At 56.9% G+C, this 18,639-nt stretch overlaps 6 protein-coding genes across 6 annotated transcripts; 2 read left to right on the top strand and 4 right to left on the bottom strand.

Moving 5' to 3' along the window:
- Nucleotides 1-70: 70 nt before the first annotated feature.
- On the bottom strand, nucleotides 71-729 carry CHGG_02059 (uncharacterized protein; the record flags this gene model as incomplete). Its single annotated transcript, XM_001221279.1, has 2 exons — nucleotides 71-580; nucleotides 682-729. The coding sequence occupies 2 exons, from the start codon at nucleotides 727-729 to the stop codon at nucleotides 71-73; spliced, it is 558 nt and encodes a 185-aa protein (XP_001221280.1).
- Nucleotides 730-2,029: 1,300 nt separating this feature from the next.
- Nucleotides 2,030-3,261, top strand: CHGG_02058 (uncharacterized protein; the record flags this gene model as incomplete). Its single annotated transcript, XM_001221278.1, has 2 exons — nucleotides 2,030-2,424; nucleotides 2,475-3,261. 2 exons carry the CDS (start codon nucleotides 2,030-2,032, stop codon nucleotides 3,259-3,261), a joined length of 1,182 nt encoding a protein of 393 aa, XP_001221279.1.
- A 412-nt stretch (nucleotides 3,262-3,673) lies between these two features.
- On the top strand, nucleotides 3,674-5,602 carry CHGG_02057 (uncharacterized protein; the record flags this gene model as incomplete). The annotated part of the gene is made up of 2 exons (XM_001221277.1): nucleotides 3,674-4,081; nucleotides 4,136-5,602. The coding sequence occupies 2 exons, from the start codon at nucleotides 3,674-3,676 to the stop codon at nucleotides 5,600-5,602; spliced, it is 1,875 nt and encodes a 624-aa protein (XP_001221278.1).
- Nucleotides 5,603-6,226: 624 nt separating this feature from the next.
- On the bottom strand, nucleotides 6,227-7,867 carry CHGG_02056 (uncharacterized protein; the record flags this gene model as incomplete). The annotated part of the gene is made up of 3 exons (XM_001221276.1): nucleotides 6,227-6,485; nucleotides 6,560-6,608; nucleotides 6,676-7,867. 3 exons carry the CDS (start codon nucleotides 7,865-7,867, stop codon nucleotides 6,227-6,229), a joined length of 1,500 nt encoding a protein of 499 aa, XP_001221277.1.
- A 984-nt stretch (nucleotides 7,868-8,851) lies between these two features.
- On the bottom strand, nucleotides 8,852-13,941 carry CHGG_02055 (uncharacterized protein; the record flags this gene model as incomplete). Its single annotated transcript, XM_001221275.1, has 5 exons — nucleotides 8,852-9,508; nucleotides 9,786-10,304; nucleotides 10,373-11,974; nucleotides 12,280-12,531; nucleotides 12,640-13,941. 5 exons carry the CDS (start codon nucleotides 13,939-13,941, stop codon nucleotides 8,852-8,854), a joined length of 4,332 nt encoding a protein of 1,443 aa, XP_001221276.1.
- Nucleotides 13,942-17,402: 3,461 nt separating this feature from the next.
- CHGG_02054 (uncharacterized protein) lies at nucleotides 17,403-18,060 on the bottom strand (the record flags this gene model as incomplete). The annotated part of the gene is made up of 2 exons (XM_001221274.1): nucleotides 17,403-17,681; nucleotides 18,004-18,060. 2 exons carry the CDS (start codon nucleotides 18,058-18,060, stop codon nucleotides 17,403-17,405), a joined length of 336 nt encoding a protein of 111 aa, XP_001221275.1.
- Between the last annotated feature and the right edge of the window lie 579 nt (nucleotides 18,061-18,639).

The following is an 18,639-nucleotide window of genomic DNA, read 5'->3' as shown; positions in this document are numbered from 1 at the left end:
CGTAACCCAAAAACAGTCCTCCCCTTCACAACCACACACCCACACATCCCATCGCACAGCACCCATCCCCTCAACGCACCCTCTTCTTCTCCCCCGCCCATAACGGCTCCGCATCCGCATCTGCCGCCCCCCGATCGGCCACCACATCCGCCTCGCTCTCCGTCGGCAGCGGCGCCGCGTCCCCCGCCCCCAACCGGATCGTATGGTGCAGGCCCGGCGGCAGGGGGTCCAAGTCCGACCGATCGGCTGCCACGTCCGCCTCGCTCTCGGTTGGGTTGCCCTTGACCTCGGTGCCGAACATCTGCGCCGACACGAACACGCCCGTGCCGGCGCCCGTGGCGGGACCAGAATTGGGGTAGGGGCTGGGGTTGGGAGCGATGTGGCCTGGGGGAGTCGGGGTGGTGGTGACGCGGTCCTGGCCCACGGAGTGGATGCCGCGGCGGTGGGAGGGGCGGGCCTGGCCGTGGTAGATCTGCGTGCTGTTGGAGGAGGCGCGCGTGTGGTGGTCGCGGTGCTGCGGGTCGTCGGGGCGGGTGAAGTGCGAGGACCAGTCGGTGCCGAAGAGGCCTGGGTTGGAGGGCTGGTTGATGGGGGTTGGTGGCGGGGCCGGTGCGGGGTGGGGGTTTGGGGATGGCCGTGGAGGGCGTCGGCGGTGGTTGCGCGGGTGGCCATGCTCCGCACGGCGGTTGCCCGGGGGAGTGCGTAAGTGATCTTTTGTAGCGTGCGCATGATGATTTTGGGTGGTGTATAGAGGTTAGATAGAATCTAATGGAGGCCGTCAAATGAGGGGGTAAATAGTGGCGGCGTTGTTATAGGATCTCGATGCATTGAAGTTATGTGACGTCACAGAACAGAGTCTCCGGCATGGGTTGCTCTGTTTGGTAGATCGATCAAAGGGGCGTGACTTAACGGTCCTCACTCGCCCCGCCGTGGCAATGTGGTTGTTCTCAGGGTTTGACAACGGTAGATTGTGTCTCCTTTGCTTCTAGTACCTATATCGCCGCTTAATTAATGCTGTAAGCGCCGCGGACGTGGCCGGACGCGATCAATACCTAGGTAAGTAAGGTAACCTGGGTATGACTGGCTGTGAGACTCGGCATCATTAGGCATTGTCAGGTTAGGGAGGAAGGGACCAAAATAGATCTCGCTGTCCTCGGTGCCCAAACATCCCCCCTCATTGTGTCGTCTGAGCAATTCCACCCCGTTAACCTGGGAAGTCTTGAGAGATCGACCCGATGGTAATTAGATGGCAAACGCGGCACACGTCTTGCATCCAAAGGTCTCACTCACAACCTCATGCTCGTGAACGTTTCACGTTGTTGCCTTCGCACCCTTCCCCATGAGTTGGGCTGACGTACTCGGATGGGTTACCGGTTGGGTTCCAACATCATTGCCGCCAGTACAGTAAGGGGCCAGATGATGAGGGCCGCTCCATGATCCGTGAGCAGCCACCAAATCCAGTTTTCGGCGTGAACAAGGCCTGGCGTGACACTAGCTGAGTATCAGCAGTCGTCAGCCGACCCCCAAAGCGCGAGTCCGAAACTCCCACGCGCCGGCATGTGCGAATGCGCCGTTGATGAATGCTGGCGGCTGCCGTTTTTCCCGAGGGAGATCTTCAGGGGCTGCAATGTGCGGGGGCTAAATCCGGGCTGGGAGAAGATCGACACCACGTCCCTGGGAATAAGTTGGCGATCTTCGCTCCGATGGCACACAAGACGCCTCTCGGCACCAAACTTCACCCACGATGTTGCGGTTTGTCGGGGGATGAAACGAGGCAGATTCCGGCTGCCCAATGGAGCGGTACCTCGTCGACGGTATCCAAGAAAAGCAGAAGCCTCGCGTGGGAATGGAGTCGGCAAGGGAGATCGCAGCCCGTTTGGGGGCATTCCTGGCGGGTCGCACAAGCGACACATTTCCCATCTAAAATCTTCGCATCCACCACGGACCCGAGGGGCTGGACAACGCCTCCTGATTGCGACAGATTCAGTCACGGTTCAGGGATCACGCACCAAACGAGCCATCAACCACCATGGCGACAGTCCTCATCGGGCAAGCGCCCACCAACCTCGGTCCGTTGACGACGACCTTCACGCCGCCGCCGGAATGTACCGCCGCGGTGGGCGCAGCAAGCAACGGGCTAGCGGACTTTTTTGGAGTTGGAGATGCCAAGGACGTGGCATACCTCGGGCAGGGCTGCTCTCGAGGGAAAGCCTTCGATGCCACGACATGCTGGCCGGGAACTTCGAAGGGCGCCGAGGAAAAGGGGGCGCCGCTCTACGGATGGGGGTTCTACTCGCCGGGCTTACATTGCCCGGTTGGGTATGCCACTGCCTGCTCGGCAACGGGAGGGAGCGGCGGAGGGTCTGGCTGGCCGGTGCAGTTCAAGCTTCGGGATGGCGAGACGGCGGTCGGCTGCTGTCCAAGGTTAGTTTGTTTGTCCAACATTGACATGAAGGTCCCTAACGCGGTGCCAGTGGATATGGTTGCGCCAACATCAACGGTCAAACATGCACCATGATGGCTACCTCGACCACGATACCTACCGTCACCTGCGACGGGAATGAAATCGGCGATGGTGCCTCCATGACGGTCCCCAGCGAGGAAGCCTCCATCACAGCGTTCAGCCTACTCGCGCCAATGATACAGATCAACTGGCAGAGCAGTGATCGACCCAAGTCCACAACCAGCTTCCGGGCGAGTGTGACGAAAACGTCAACCACCGGCCGGGTCAGATCAACATCGTCCGAGACAAGTACCGGTGAGACTGAAAGCGACAACACTAGCGAGACCAAGACCAGTGATGGCTCTAGGGGTGAAACTCTCGTCCTCGACGAACACCCTCAGACAACAGGCGGCGAGGTTGACATTGGCGGCGGCGCCCCAACCACCACCCCCACACTCCAAGAGAACGAATCTTCGCCTGATAATGGCGCTATGAGCTCAGGGGCCAAAGTAGCCATCGGCGTGGCGAGTGCGGTGGGTGTCCTCATGGTGCTCGTGTGCGCGCTCTTCTACTGCTGGAGAAAGCGCAAGACGCGGCGGGAAGAACAAGAACTGGACAGGCTGTACGGGCTCAAGCACAGCATGAGTATAGGTGGCGACTTTACAAACAGTAGCGACATCCCCGGTTGGTATCGTGGACAAAGGCTGGCAACGGCGACGAAGGATCCGTTTGGAGTGCACGATGCAAATCACGGTGCGATGATGCCCGAGATGGAGAGACCGGCTGCGCCGTATTACCGACCATATCGGCCGGCGTAGTTTTGGATTTTGTGCGTCATGAATACGTTGAAACTGTACGAATTCTGAATTAAAATAGCGTGACTCGTGAGTCTAAACCGAACCGTTTCAACTTTCAGGCTTCGATACTGAAACGTAAACTTTTGTGTTTGATGCGTCCACTGCCCGGTGAAATGTTTCAGTGGAAAAGCCCTACGGCCCGGGGGAGCAGAGCGTGCACAGACCATGGCTCGTGTGCCAACGGTTCCCCACTGGAGCTCCCCACAGGCACCTTCGTTAGCTCCTCAGCTCCAACCAAGCTCTTTGCTCTCGTCCCATCCCGGGCACAGCCCAGTGCCAATGCATCGGGTCGCATCGTCATCAACAACGTCGCCAATGACTCGCGCAACCCCTTTTCACCACCTGTCTTGCGAACCACCTTCGACATGACACCATGTCAACCGAGTCCACGCGCCCACTCCTGCTACCGCAAAATCGCAAACTCCGACATCTGCGCGGTATTGCCCTGAGGAACGTCGCTTTTTCACGACCCCGCGGGCGCACCATCGATGACGCCGCCCTGAATATTCAAAGCCCCGCGAAGCTCGAGTCGCTGCGGAACCCACCTCCACTACATCATGCGTTGTCATCAGACGATTTGCGACCTCCGACTGGGGGACGTAGGAGCACACAATTGCCTAATGCCAGCCCCGCCACTCGCCAGAAGAAGTTCGAGGATGCCTTCGAGAGTAAACTGGCTGACGCCTTCTTCTCGTTGCACGTCGAGGGAGAAACGGAGGCGATATACATAAGCGAGGTGGAAGAGCGCTCAACGGTATGGTTTTATACGTGGTGGCGAGAAGTAGGTAGTGGGCTTGACTGACTGCCATAGAACTTCAACTTCCGCCTCTTCGAGCTTGCCGACCTGGACTCGCGCATTACGCAATCACCCCAGCTGACGGTCAAGGTCTGGGCAAAGCGAAATGATACATGGACGGCGTTACGGGAGGATGAGGTCGACCTCCGAGCCCTCAATTGGCTCGGTAGTTTGCAGGACGTCCACTTTCCGCCGAACAGCTTGGTCTTCCATTTAGTCGATGGTGTATACTCGCTTGACCTGTCCGGAAAGTCCGCACCGCCAAAGCACACCGCTCCTGCGCCCACATCATCTTACAATGCGCTGATGAGACTGGCGACGCTGGACCATTCGGTCCAAGACGCGCTCGCCACGCGCGAGCTCCTTACACAGCAAATCAACGACCTCCTAGACCGCGAGACGAAGAACGAGGTGCCGGAAGCCGAGGACGCGCTCGCCCTGACGAACAAATATCTGGCGCAGCAACGGCGGGCCGTAGCATTAGCCACGAAGCGGAACGCAGACCTGAAAGCATCCATCGCAGCGCGCAAGGAGGCCATCGCCCAAGGCCGCGCTGCCCAAGCCAAAGCAGCCAAGGACGTGGAAAACGCCACCGAAAAGCTCGCCCAATCCCAAGCCCTCCTCAGCAAAACCAAATCCGACATCCGCGGCCAACGCCGCCGCATCTGCGATGACCTCTCCCGCATCTACAACATCACCCCAGTCCCCCTCGGCCCGCCACTCTCCTTCCAAATCTGCGGCCTCCCCCTCCCCAACAGCACCGCCTACAACTCCTCCTCCTCCACCACCACCACCACCACCACCACCAGTAGCAGCACTCCCACCCCCGCCCCGCCCACCGAAGACGCCCTCTCCGCCGCCCTCGGCCACGTCGCGCACCTCACCGACGCCCTGCAATACTACCTCTCCGTGCCCCTGCCCTACCCCATCCGCCCCTTCGGCTCCCGCTCCAGCATCCGCGACGACATCTCCCAGCTGCCCGACCCGCAGCGCGAGTTCCCGCTGTACGTGCCGCGCGGCGGGTCCGCCGCCCAGTTCCGGTTCGATTATGGCTGGTTTTTGCTGAATAAAGATATCGAGGCGCTTTGTGCGTCGCAGGGGTTGCGGGTGGTGGATATCAGGCATACGCTGCCGAATTTGAAGTATTTGTTGTATGTGTGTAGTGCGGGGAGCGAGGAGGTGCCGGAGAGGAAGAGGGGCGGGGTGAGGGGGCTGTGGGCGGGGCGGATCAGGGGCGGTGGGCTGCTGGGGGATGATGCGAGTAGTTTGGGTGGGGGGAGTAGTCGGAGGGGGAGTGATGCGAGTGAGGTGGCGGGGAGGCAGAGGGAGGAGTTGAGGAGGGCGGCTGTTGGTGGTGGTGGTGCTGGTGGGCGGGAAGTTGGGAATGGGAATGGGAATGGGAATGTGGCGAATGTGAATGGGGAGCCGGGGTTGTTGCCGTTTGCTGAGGGGGGGATGAAGTTGAGCTTGAGGACGAAGGGGTTGAGGGAGAGTGCAGCGCAATGAGACGGGTCTCGGCGGATGTCCTTATTGGGTGCCTAGACGTAAGTAGATATGTCGGGGGAAGAGCGTTGTATTCTGGCTACAGTGTGTCTCTGATGATCAACAGCTTCGAGACATCAATAATCATCGATTTAGAAGGGGCCAGCGACGAGATTCGCATAAGAGCCCTTATCAGCGTTCGACCCCTCCCCGTCCGCCTGACAAGTGGGAAGGATCGTGGAAGGTAACTAGGGGCGGCAACACCAGCTCTATGGTCTATAAGCACTCTATCTGTGATCTGTAGACAACTACAAATAAACACATTCCACCAAACCCAACCGCACCCCGAACCACTCAACAACAGCGGAAACAAGTAACATATGAAAAAGCCCATGTAGCAGAAAACCCACGATAGAGGTCTATCTAATATTCAAGAAGTCTAACTACCCAATGTGTAAAGGGACCAAGAAATCTATACGCTCCTAATAACGAACACGACATTAGTTAGCCTGCCGCTGTCAGGTAGGTGAAAAGGGGAAGGGGCTGGGGTGGAGCATAAAAAAGACAGAGGCCTACCCCTAAAACTCCCACCAACCCAAGTCATCTCCAATTAACAACAAAGGCACCGCTAGGCTTCCCACCAGATCATCAACTGCGATGACTACCACCACGACTCGCGGCATGGCTGCCCCACGAACTGTATGGGGTCAGGTCAGCCTCGGGATAGCCCAGGTCCAACAGGGCCTCGGCGTGCGTCTCCCGTATATCGCGCCACTCGTTGGCGTTCTGGTGCATCGCTCTGGCGACGTCCTCGTGGTTCTCGGTGTTGGGGTTCCCCGTCTGCAGCGCCCGCTTCTCCCAGACTCGGCCGTAGTCCCGGTTGAAGGACTCGCGGCCGAGGGTCTCGCTTTACGGGTGGTGGAAGTTAGTACGCATCGCCTTCTTGGGGGATAGTATGTGAGGTGAAGAGGGTTTGCTTACGCTCTGCGGTGCTGGAAGCTCTGGTGGGCGAGGGAGCGAAGCTCTCGGTCTAATCTCATGGTTGGGTGGTCAGCCAATACCGGAGCCGCGGCGATATGGTTGGCAATTGGACTCACGCTCGGGGATGGTAAAAGTGTTTCCTAGATTGTAATTAGTTGAGTCACCAATGGCAGCGTGAGGCCCGGAAGTGACCCGCTTTCGTGGAGGGATCTGGGCTTTCTTCTCGCTGTAGGTGATGATGGCATCGGTTGCGTTCAGATTGTCGGCACTGTACGCATTGTAACGGTTGTGGATGTCGGTCCCAGGGCGAAAGTGCTCTTGGCTATACTCATCGTATTCCATCTGGTCCGAAAACCCCGACTTGAACGAGGTACGCCGGGTTTGGGGAGCCCCGCGTGCATTAGGACGATTAAGAGACGTAGTGGGCAGTGGGAGGTCCCAGTCTTCCTCCCCACTGGCACGCCCAAACAGGCTGCTCTCCTTGCTTCGGGCGGTCGAGCGAGATCTTCGCCGGCCGGTGAGGGACGGATCACTGCCTCCTTCGAGGGGCCGCGCAGCGGAAGGGTCGGACCCGGAAGAGGAGGTCCCACTGCCAAAGAACTTGGATTTGAACGGCTGATCTAAGGCAGGTGCTGTGGGCCGTCGTGAGATTCCGCTAGGTGCGAATGGATTCTCGTCAAGCGAACCCGAGGTGTGTTCACCAGACCCGGACCACGAGGTACTAGTTCCACTTCGGAACCTGAAAGGATCATGGACCTGTCGTTCTAAACTCGCTGGTCTTGGTCGCCGCGACCTGCTGTCTGGCCCATATCCTAGTGCTTCGTCCGTGCCGAGGTCGAGTGCGAATATGCCTGTGGTTGGGGCGTCGCCGAGACTGATAGATGATCTACGCCGTGACCGGCTGCGGCCCCTGTTATCCACAGGGAGTCCGGTCAAGGTGTACGAGAGAGAACCTGACTTGGAGGCAGAAGGCGGATAACGGGAAGGAGACCTAGAGGTACGGGATGCCGGAGAGGAAAATACAGGGTCCAGATAATTGGGGTCGCGTGTCCCGGGGGTGACGAATGAGGCCCCGGTATGAGCCACGGAAATGCTGGGACGACGGGGTCGGCTGGGGGGACGAGAATGACTGTAGCCACCAAATACGGGGTCAAGCGGGCGGTAGCTGAGTTCAGGTTCTGAAAGCCGAGGTCTACTTTTGCTCCTAGAGGACCAGGATCTTGGCCTGCCGAAGATGTCGTCGTCGTGCCGGCTAGCAGAGCGGCCACGGGGGCTGGGACCCAGCGGAAAAGAACCCGAGTAAGACATCATGGAATGGAAATCAGAGGCAACTTCTCACAGAAACTCCCTTGAAGGCAAGGAGGTTGTGACCAGTGGGAAAAAAAAACGTGCGGTCGAGTTCGAGACGAAGACAGTTGGCTGGATAGGTAGTCAAAGGCGATGCGTCTCTAAGCCATGGACTACAATCGGGTTACAATACACCTTAAGTACCATCCACTCGCTCCAAAAACACAGCAGCAACTTGCCCATGTTTCTGATTTTCTGCCCGACCGAGGCCGCAGTCACCTCGTGTCCAGGAATTTGGGACTAACAGCTGAGGCATCGTGCCCTGTCGGAAGAGTCTAATTAAGTCTGCCATAAGGGCTGAGTAGCGGCGGAGATTGAGAGTCTCCGGGGGCATCCCAGATGGGTACAGGCACGAAGAACGGAAAACGTCGCGTCAACTACCAACGAGTGACAACGACTGGAGTTTACTTGCTGTCGGCGGCCACATGTGCATGGGAGCTAGGCCGGTCCGTCTGCAGCCCGTAAGGCGGGGCGCCGGGCTAAATCCTTTGCCAACAACCGGCCTTTTCATGTTCGGTGTGGTCGGTGTGTGTTCATGGGTGGGTTCGAATTCCCGGAGGGGCTCGGAGGACTCCAACTCCAAGAATCCAGGGTGGAGTTGTGAAGCCCGTTGGGAGTCCAGGTGAGGCGGCTGGATGGATGGATGGAATTTATATCGCCCGGAGGCACTGGGCCTATAGGGCCTTAGCACGCTAACTACATCCGGATCAAAATCGGGTTTGCCTTTAACTCGTACAAGCCCCATACTTCTTCCCTCTTTCTCGCTGCACCATTTACCTCTTGCCTTGGTTGTTGTTAGCAGATCAACTTGGAGGCTACTTTCTCCAAGTGTTCAGCGTCCTATCTTCAGCAGCTAAAGCGGGACCTGCTGGTTAAGGCTCGTGGTTGAGGCTCGTGGTGTTGAGTGTCGGCTTCTTCTACTGTGACTGGTCTAGACTCTCCTCCTCATTCAGCTCCAGCCTTCCTGTTGCCATTGCGTATTTGATCGTCGCCCGGACTGCCTTCATATCTGGTGACCAATGCCTTGTATCTGATGGCGCTTTCCCTCCCAGATAGAACGAGAGGCTTCCTCGTCTTGCCACTGTGCATTGCAGCATGTCTTCCCTCAGAGCTGTCCATCTCACGCATCGGAAAAAGAAAGTGTTCCACTGATTCCCTCGCTTGTCCACAGGCACAAAGGTCTGACTCGACCGCCCCAATCCTGCTCAAAAAACCGTTCAGTCTCGCCATTCCGGTTCGGAGCTGCGCCAATACGCAGGCCTCCCTTCGCTTCAGCTTGTCATAGAGATGGCGCGTGTGCTTGCCTGGTAGTGCTGCGTCCATGGCCTTTGAGAACTTGCCCACGCTTACAGGTAGAACTCTTGTCGCCCGTTGTCTTTCCATTGCCAGCCTCATCGCGGTAGACTTGGCCTGGGGTATTTGGGAGTCGGGTGTGCGTCCTTGCTTCGACGCTCTCTGGGCTGCTGCCTTGGCATCTGACCCCAGCGCGAAGTCAATCTCCGCTGGTATCCACAGAAAGTTGACCGAGTTCCCTCTTTGTCGGTGCAGCCTGGCCAAGTCGTAGATTTGCCGTATGATGCTTTGGCCGGATTGCTGCCGCGGCTGTCCAACTGCTGCCAGCGCTGACTGGTTCCTAGTGATCACGGTGATGTGCCTGTGGCAGATGCTAGCCGGTAACTTCTCCAGGGCCATTGCGATGGCTGCTAGCTCTGCTGTATATGGGTTCTGCTCTTCCCTTGTCCCAAGAACAACAGCATAGTTTGTCACAGTCTCGCTAGTTCTGTTGAAGAGAGTATTCCCGTGCAAGGCCGCCCATGCCAACAATGCCCTTCTTTACGGATGAGCTGGTTGCGATCACGATTCCCGAAATTTTGTTGACCATCTCGGCCGCCTTCCCTCGATCGGCTTCGAGCGTCGGTCGTAGGCGAGGTACCCAGGGCGGGACGGCGTATTCCTGGATTGTCTCCATCCGGTCAACTCGTACTCCTTCAGCCACGCGGGCAATTTTCTGCAGCGGAGATACGAATCGTACGGTGGTCCGGACTTTCTTCATGGCAAGGGGATGCGTTCCGGGCAGCGTGTGGATGTTGATCCACAGACTGGCTGCCGCCTGGGCGTGTCGTTCTCGTACGGGGTAGATGCTCGCTTCAGCTTCCACCACGGCTGTTGCCGCGGTTCGAAAGGCTCCCGTGATGGCCAGGGCCCCGATTTTCTGCGCCCTGTTCAGCCAGCTCAGTGCCTTTTCCCCGCACGCATGCATCCAGACATTGGCAGCGTAGTCCATGACCGGGGCTACTGTCGCAACAAATAGCTGTCTCGCTGTCCGCGGGGAAAGCATCTTCAGCCTCTTCAGGGCCAGAGCGGCTGCGAGGCCCTTAGCTGCCGTCCTAGCAATGTGCTGACTTGTAGCGGCAGTTCGCGATCCATCACGACACCTAGGATTTTCGCACTTTCATTCGGTTTGACCACTTCGCCTTTGACCGAGAACGGTTGTTCTGAAAATCGCTCCATGTTCCTCGTGGAGTGTATGATGGCTGTCTTTTCGCCTTCAAACTGCGCACCGCTCCGTTTCTCCCAGTCAAGGGCTTTGTCGATGATAGCTTGGATTCCAGTGCGGTTCGACTCCGCTGACGGGCCCGTTACCCAGGCAGTGTAGTCGTCCACGAAGGCAATTGCGCCTCCGTTCGCGTCGATCTTGTGCTGCACTAGGTCGGCGTTGAAGAAGAGGAACAACACTGGAGACAGCGGCGATCCTTGCGGAAGACCCGCTTGGGGCAGCTCTTGCCGTCCAGATGTGAACCCGTTTACGGCAATGGTCGCTGTGCGCTTGGAGCAGAAGGCGTCGATCCACTTGACCAGGGGTTCAGGTATCCCTCTTGCCTTGAGCCTCTGGAGAAGCCTGTCTTTGAAGACCCCATTGTATGCGCCCTTGACATCGAAGCTGATCAAACTGAGCACCTTCCTAGCTCTCCATGCTTTGTAGATGTGTTCCTGAAGCAGAAGGAGAGCCTGTTCGGTCGAGCGTCTCTTCCTGGCTCCGAAGTGGTTGGCGGGTAGAAGGCCGCAGGTCTCCACAGCATGGGATAAACGCTCCGCAATGACTGCCTCCAGTATCTTACCCAGCGTGGAGAGCAGCGAGATGGGTCTCCAGGACTTGGCTAGAGTGTATTCGCTCTTCCCTGGCTTCTTCAATGGGATGATCTTGGCATTCCTCCACTGGCTGGGGATGTCGCCGTCTCGAAGCGACGTCCGGAATAAATGGAGCACCCTGTCTTTGACCACTGGCCAGAGCTGTCTCCATACCATTGCCGGTAGACCGTCTTCCCCGGGCGCCTTCCATGGCTTAGCGGACAGGACCTTTTGTTCTATCTCCTCCATTGTTAGGTCTGGCATGTGTACCGGCGCCCGTTGAGGTCGTTGGCCCTCGTCTTCGATTCTCGCTGGCAAAGGTGGGAAGAAGGCGGTGAGTAACTCCTGCGCTTGTTCTGCTTTACCCTCCGTGATGGAGCCATCGGGTCGGACGAGCGGGGGTATCTTATCGCCCATCGTGCCGCTGCCGGTTTGCAGATACTTCGTTGCTTGCCAGATGTTAGCGTCATCGGCCAGGAAGTCGTTCCAATGCGAACTCTTCTGTCTGCGGATGGCGTCGTGGTACTCTTTGGCTGCCATCCTGGCTCGTTGTTCGAGCTCTGGTGCTGTTTGCCCAATCCTACGTCGAGATCTCGCCTGGTTTCTCCAAAACGTGTATGTCTGGCGAAGCCGTGTCAGGTCCGTTGTCCACCACCGCTTGGCGTATGGTGAGGGTTTGGCTTTAGGTGTCAGGCCGTAGACCGCCTCGGTTACCGCTGCCATGAGCCTGTCCGTCTGCTGCTGGACATTGCCGTCCCAGGGGATGCGTTCGAGGTTTGCTGCCACCCTAGTCCTAATTTCCGCCCAGGGCGCGTTCTTGAAGAGGAACCTCGTCTCACTGGGACGGTCCTCCACCGAGGTGTCAAAAGCTGTCTCGATTGCTCTGTGGTCTGAGCCATGGTTCGCAGGGGTGAATCGCGCATCTGAGTAGTTGGTCTGCTAGTTCTGCAGAGGCCAGTACCAGGTCGATTGTGCTCTCAATGTCGCCTGACTGCCACGTCTTCGTGCCTCTTGGGAGGAGGCTGCAGAGGGAGTGTTCGTCCATGAGGTTGATGATGCGGTCTCCCTCGCCTTGTCTCCGTGGTGAGACATCGTCCCCTCCCCAAAGCTGGTCGTGGCGGTTGAAATCGCCCGCCAGGATGATATCCGTTCTCGTCCCTGTTCCGTTTCGAAACCTCCTAATCAGTCGGTCAATTTCCCTCATTGCATCTTCCAGTGCTTCGTCACTACCACCCTCCACATACACTGACACCATCAGCACTGCCCGATCTGGGAGCCGAATGCGTGCTGCGGTGAGGTCTGCCGACGGCACTGGAATCTGCTCGACCTCTATATCGCTTCGTACCCATAGCATGCTCCGAATTGGCCACGTGGTTTCTCGTCTTGTCGTTGGTATAAGCTTCGTCCAGTTGTGATGACTCATTGGGGACCGTCGTCACCGAGCCTTCGATCAGCCTGGGCATATGGTTTCGGAGATGGGCCAGCACTGCGAAGTCCTTTGAGTTCCCTCGTCGTTTAGCAGACTCTGCTGCACTTCTCTCCGTTTGCGGACGTTGAGCTGAAGGATCTTAAGCGTCTTGGGCCCCATTGTTCAACCAGCGTACCCGACAGTTCTTGCTAAATGACTCGTGTGGTCCTCTGCATAGCACGCACTTCAGGACCACGGACTGACACGTCTTGTGGTGGTGACCCTGTTCCGCACACCTTCCGCATCTTTGCGGCTTTTTGCAGGCGAAGGCCTTATGGCCGATCTCCTGGCATCTGTAGCACTGGATTGGGCCTTCCCGGGGCGCGAAAACGGTCGTGTAAGCGGATTCTCCGGCGAGATGGAAGTAACGCCCGTCTAGAAGTCGCCTTGCTTCGCTGCCCTTCGTCACGTAGACAACCATCGAGCCGTAGGCCTTGCTTGTATCCTTCCTGCTGAGCCAGGCAATCTTCGCAATGTTGACGTCGTTCTCTGCCCCTAGCGCCTCTGCGGCTCCCGGCAGGATGTTTCCGTCCGCATCGAGGACCGCTGTTCGGTTGGCATTGTCTACCCTCACCGGGTACAACTGGTCTCTCAATACCCGCACTCCAGGAACACTGATCTTCACTGCCGCTTCCTTGACGAGCTGGACCTCGCCTTCGTCCCTGCAAATTACTCTGACTCGGTCCGGGTTTCGGGCCTCCTTCACAACCGCAGCGCAACGCCAGTCTCCCATGCTTTCCTGTGCCCTGGCCTCTGTCTCGATTGCCTTTCTAATGTCCGCCACCTGGACGTTTCCCTTCTCTTTCTCCTCCACCCTAGATGTATCGATCGTACAGAACAACGTGTCGGTAAAGGATGAAGGCGTCGTGTTTCGCGAGGAGAGGGTGCGCACACCGCTTGGCTGGCTTGATGGTGGGGTGCGAGCGACTTCGGCGTATGACCCTCTTGCGCTTGGTTGGGACGAAGCCATGGCTACCGGGTGGCGTTGAAGGGTATCAATCTGATCCCGCGCTTGTCTCAGTTCTTCAGAAAGCTGGGTCCTGGTGTCTGCAAGTTGGCGATGTAGTTCTTGAATCGCGTCGTGCTGCTTGCAAATCACCTCGCGTAGTTCGCCAATCGTGTTTCGCTGCTCGGTAATCATTCGGTACATTTCGTCTCGTTGTTCGTTGATCGCCTCCAGGAGCATCTGTATACCTGACTTCCCCGTCTCGATCCGGCTGTTGGCTCCATATAAAATCCCAGACGCGCGTGCTCCTCGCGTCGTAACCGCCCGCGTGGTCTCGCTCGCCGCTCTCCTCGACGTGGTAGCCACGTCCTCGAGCGATTGCATGGCTTCGCGAGCTTTCGCGCTCGGTTTCAACGCGCGGCTCGGTCGTCTCGGCGAAGGTGGTTGGTCGGCCACCTCGACCACGATTTGGGGCTGCGCCTCCGCCGCCATCTTGCAGTCCCTCGGCAGTGCCGCCCGACTTTCACAAAAGCTTCCTGGTCTCGATCGCCTCTCGCCGATGAACCTCTCCCTTATTTTTCGAATGCTCGTTCGTCTTTTCCAGGTGAGGCGGCGCTTACCAAGTAATCGGCGGCGGTAAGGGCCCCACCATACAATCCATGACAGCCAACCGAATGGCGGCTTCTATTGGGGGTTAAATTGGGAATGTTGCAGGTTGTGCAGGTGTTTCTCACGCCCAGGCTTCCCGTCCCCGTGACTCAACCTTGACGCCGTGCTCATCGGGTCCTCATGTTGTCAATCATCACAATGGCTAATGGTGCTCCTCGGGTATTCCTAGCTTTCTGTTCCAGCAATGATTTAGGTGTGACTCTTGCTCGGATCACCTGCCATTAATTACCTAATTTGCCATTACTTCAAACCTGCCCTGTTCACCGACAAAAAACCCATTCCGAGCTGGCATCGCTGCCAGGCATCCGACCCTGCGACGAAACACCATTCTGGTTTTATCATCATGGCCACGCCAAATCACGCCTTTTTTCCGGATGCCTTTGCATCTGCTCTCCTTTATATTATCGCAATTGGACAACACGCCGTCCCTAGCATCCGCCATATTTAGCCATTCATCCTTCTACGCCGCCTTCGACGAGGACCGTGGTAGGATTATGCGAACCATTGTTCGTAACCAAGATCCCGAGCGAGAGCCCGGGGTTATGCTCTTTCTGCGTATCTCGCAGCGTCCAGCGACTTGGGTCGCTGTCACGAGATGGATCCCGTGGTTTTTTTGTCCGTTACATGGCTTTTCCCTTCGAAGATACTTGGGTGAATAGTTGGAGAGATATACTTAACGTGTTGGACCAGCCAGCCCCTGTCAATGTGGGCGCCGCGAGCACGCTGAGCAAGACGCACGCCATGATCGAGAGTTTTGCCCGAGATTTCATACAGGACACCCTACCGCTCGCTGACAGGGAAATCGGGCTTGAACGGGAGGACAAAACAACTGTCTCTAGTGACGAAACCTTTCGGATCCACCGCGCCATGTACCGATACATGGTGTATTGCAACCTATTTCGACACCCATCCGACACTCCTTTGCGCGGCGGGCTTGAGGCTGCTATCAGTCTCTACTTCTCTCAGAAGTTTGCCCCATGGGTTAACGAACAACTTGCCTGCGTCCATGATTATTTTGAAAGGGTCTTGTCCCGAGGTGAGTCCGTCATTGAATAGGTACCAACCTAGCTACATACCCACGCAATCCCGGGAGGCATCCATCTCATTATCCACAACGGTGCTTACTCTGGAGTCTTCGACAGCATTCGATGAAGTCGCTGCCCGCGATGTCGAATGGGGTTACAAGTCCATAGGCTGGCGCACGATGGCCGACCAGAACCAACACAAACAAGGATATGTAGGCCTTGTCCCATTTCAACCGTGTACTGCAGCGCTTTATTAACATGACCTTTTTCAAAGCTTTTACGCGGCTTGGAATTTCTTTACAAGCTCCACCAAGCAAAAACCTACCGAGAACGGCGCGAGATTCTCGGAGGCCCAGTCCCACCCACAAACCATATGCTTGGGACGACCCTCTGGAAGTTCGGCTCAACGGCTTCCCATTGGCTCGACTGGGATTTCTTCTGGGAGCATCTTGACACACCTACTCCCTCGGTTGATCTTGGCTGGTTCACGAACGGGCCAGATGTTCACGGGTCAAGTCCCTTCCGTATGTGGCGGGCATCCCACGAGGGCTGCTGGCGGCAGGACGTCGTTGCCCATGTGGACCACACCTGGCTGCGGCGCTGTGGCTACGTCTTTTGGGACTTTCACCAGTCTCCTGTTACTGACAGACAGCTCAGGCGCTTTATCTCTCGAGGGAGGCGGAACGCGTGGCTTGACCGCTTTCGGCGCAACGACGGCGAGTTGAAGGGCAAGATGAGGCGTTCACGGAAGGAGCGAGCTGAGATTTACCGGCGTGGAGGACGGGGATATTGGAGTGAAGGGGATTTGAGTCAAATTGTTTGGACGGAAGGGGCACCGAGTTGACCTGTAGGTTTCTTGGGTCCATTAAAGAAAGCTTCAAAGCAGTACTGGGCAGGTCAACCCGCTTCAGAGATACCCAATTCACAAAATTCCTGATTGCAGGCGAAAATTCCCGCATTCTCGTGGTCCAAGCCAAAACAGTTTCTGGTAGCGATGCCTAGGTTTGGAAAGGTGCGCTCCGGCTGATATACGCCAACGGTTTTTCCGAGCTAACGAACCCCGATTTCTGCAGCTCTCACCAACCGCTTTTCGGTTTATGAAACCTCAGCTTCAACAGAAACCATCTTACTGTAAGAGGTTGAATAGCGGTTGGTCGGGCTCCAGACTTGACGGAAGTTCACGGTCCTTCAAAGTTCTGCCACGACAGACATACCATGTGCGGTTCGTTGCCACGGGCCTTTCATGGGCCGTCGCCATGGGAAACGCCTGCACGAACCAAATCTCCGACGCATGGAGGTGGGGGGCCGTTTCTGGTTTGACAGGTCGGACGGATGCACTCAAACTGCAAGTGGACCAAAAGGTTGCTGACCAGCATGCCTCAACCAAACCAAGAACACCCAAGAAGGGATCTCACTGGTCGAATCCTTCCCGCCCAAGCTCTAAAAGCGAATCGCGCCCCTCTTTGTGTGCACGGATGATCAGTGACTGACGTTGTCGATCGAGCAGTTGCTGCAGTTCAGGCGAAAACGTTCGTCGTTCGTCCCAATCTGTCACAAACACCATTCTTGGTTGCAGAAACGATGCAACCGTGCCGCCAGTCCGCCCTACCAAACCGTGGGCCGGGGGTGCCACCCCTGACTCTGCCCCTGACCTCTATCCTCGCATCCTTTCGGGACTTGGTTAGCTATGGTCTATGAAAGCTGGTGGGTGAATCTGACGACTTTTAGCGGTCGATCATACCATCTTAACTGCTTGATTAATCGTTGTACTCAGATCTCATCTCAAGTTCCATGTTAATTCCGTCGTTCGATCTGAAGGTCATATCACGTCAATGTCAACAATGGAGCTTCGTGAACCACAGTCGGTTGATAAAGCTTCGAGCATGTAAGAGCCCTGTAATCGCCTCAGAACGGCAGCTCAGAACTGCCGATGCTAAGGGGCCGGAACCGAGCTCAGCTCCTCCCCCAGACGTCTCGCCCGCCCACAATACGTTACATCCCCAGCCGTCCCGCATCTTGACAGGCAGGGCTCGGCACTAGCTAGCACGACGCCCATTTTTGCGGACCCGCTGCCAACAGAAATTAACTCCGCTATCGCCTAAGTAGGGCAGACGCCCAAGCTCGTGTGTGATCCTCAAAACCTGGTTTCCCGGGTCCTTGACTTCTTGCATCTTGGCAACACAACAACGATCCGTCACAGACACCGTCTTTTTCTCGTAGCGACTGGGCGACCGTTGCTCCGAGTCGTTGTCTGGACAGTCAAACAAGTAAGAATGTTACTTCGGCGTCATAGCCAAAGTTCTTACGCACCGGGTTACACCATACCGACATGAGCGACGCCGAGCAACGCCCGCCCGGGAGACCGGCGCCCCAGCCGGCGTACGTCCCGCATGATTCTCGCAAGCTCAGATCATCATCTCGAGGAAAGTTTGCTGGTTCTTGCCGCCTTCTTTCCGGCTGCGGCTCTCCGCGTGGGTCTTTCCGGGTGCTTGGGCCGTCGTTGGGCGTCTCCTGGCCCTGGTCTGTCTCCGAACTGCACTGTACTGCTGGCCCGACAGCTAAGAAGCATAGATCTTTGCAGGAGCGACTTGTGGCGGTATCATAGAACGTTCGTATGCCTCGTCTTGCCTCCTCGACTCACGCTAACTACCTTGACCAGAGGCCATCCACGGTGCCGGTCATCATGTTTGGGACCTCGATCCTAACGACACGGCCTCCGCCCTGGCCTGGGGGAGAGTGAGCTCCCGCCGAATCTTACAAAAGTAGCACTGTGGCTGACAAAACCCAGGCAGCGTGGTACGGCATCCTCTTCTACTCGCTCTCGCTATGCTTCTCAAAGATAGCCATCCTCCTCCTCTACATCCACCTCTTTGCCTTCAAGTGGGGCACGCTTGGCCGGACAGATCCTATTCGGCATTGTGGTTATATCGCACATCTACATGACTCTTGTGACGTTTACCGCCTGCATCCCGTTGTATTCATATTGGGATTTTCGGGTTACGGAAAAGTATTGCCACCCGCAGAGTATATGGTGGTCTAGCACGGGGATGCACATGGGTGAGTTACTATGAGCGTGTGGTCAACGCAGGACTAGGGGTTCGACACTAACGACAAGATAGTAACCGACTTCCTCATCTTCCTCCTTCCGATGCCCGTCGTCTGGTCGATCCGACTACCCCGCCGACAGAAATACATTCTCTCCGCCGTGTTTGGCTTCGGTTTCATGTAACGGCAAACACCCCCCTCCCGCACCATCCTCTCTCTGCCACCGAACGTGTGCTCCCATTTAATACAGAGGAGTTTACGCAGGCAACAGTCCTAATTTTGGCCACCTACCTAGATAGGCGAACAACGTCCGATCGGGTTGCGCTGGAGCACAACACCACACACCTCACAGCCGAGAAAAGAAATCTCTGCACTCACTGGCCCCCGCCCCGCCCGAATGTTGTAAAGGGCCGGTAGGTTAAAGGTAGTAATTCGACTGGTTGTTTTTCCA

Source organism: Chaetomium globosum, genomic scaffold (assembly GCF_000143365.1).
Source record: "Chaetomium globosum CBS 148.51 scaffold_1 genomic scaffold, whole genome shotgun sequence".
Classification (NCBI taxonomy): domain Eukaryota; kingdom Fungi; phylum Ascomycota; class Sordariomycetes; order Sordariales; family Chaetomiaceae; genus Chaetomium; species Chaetomium globosum.
This window is presented reverse-complemented; position numbering and strand designations above follow the sequence as displayed.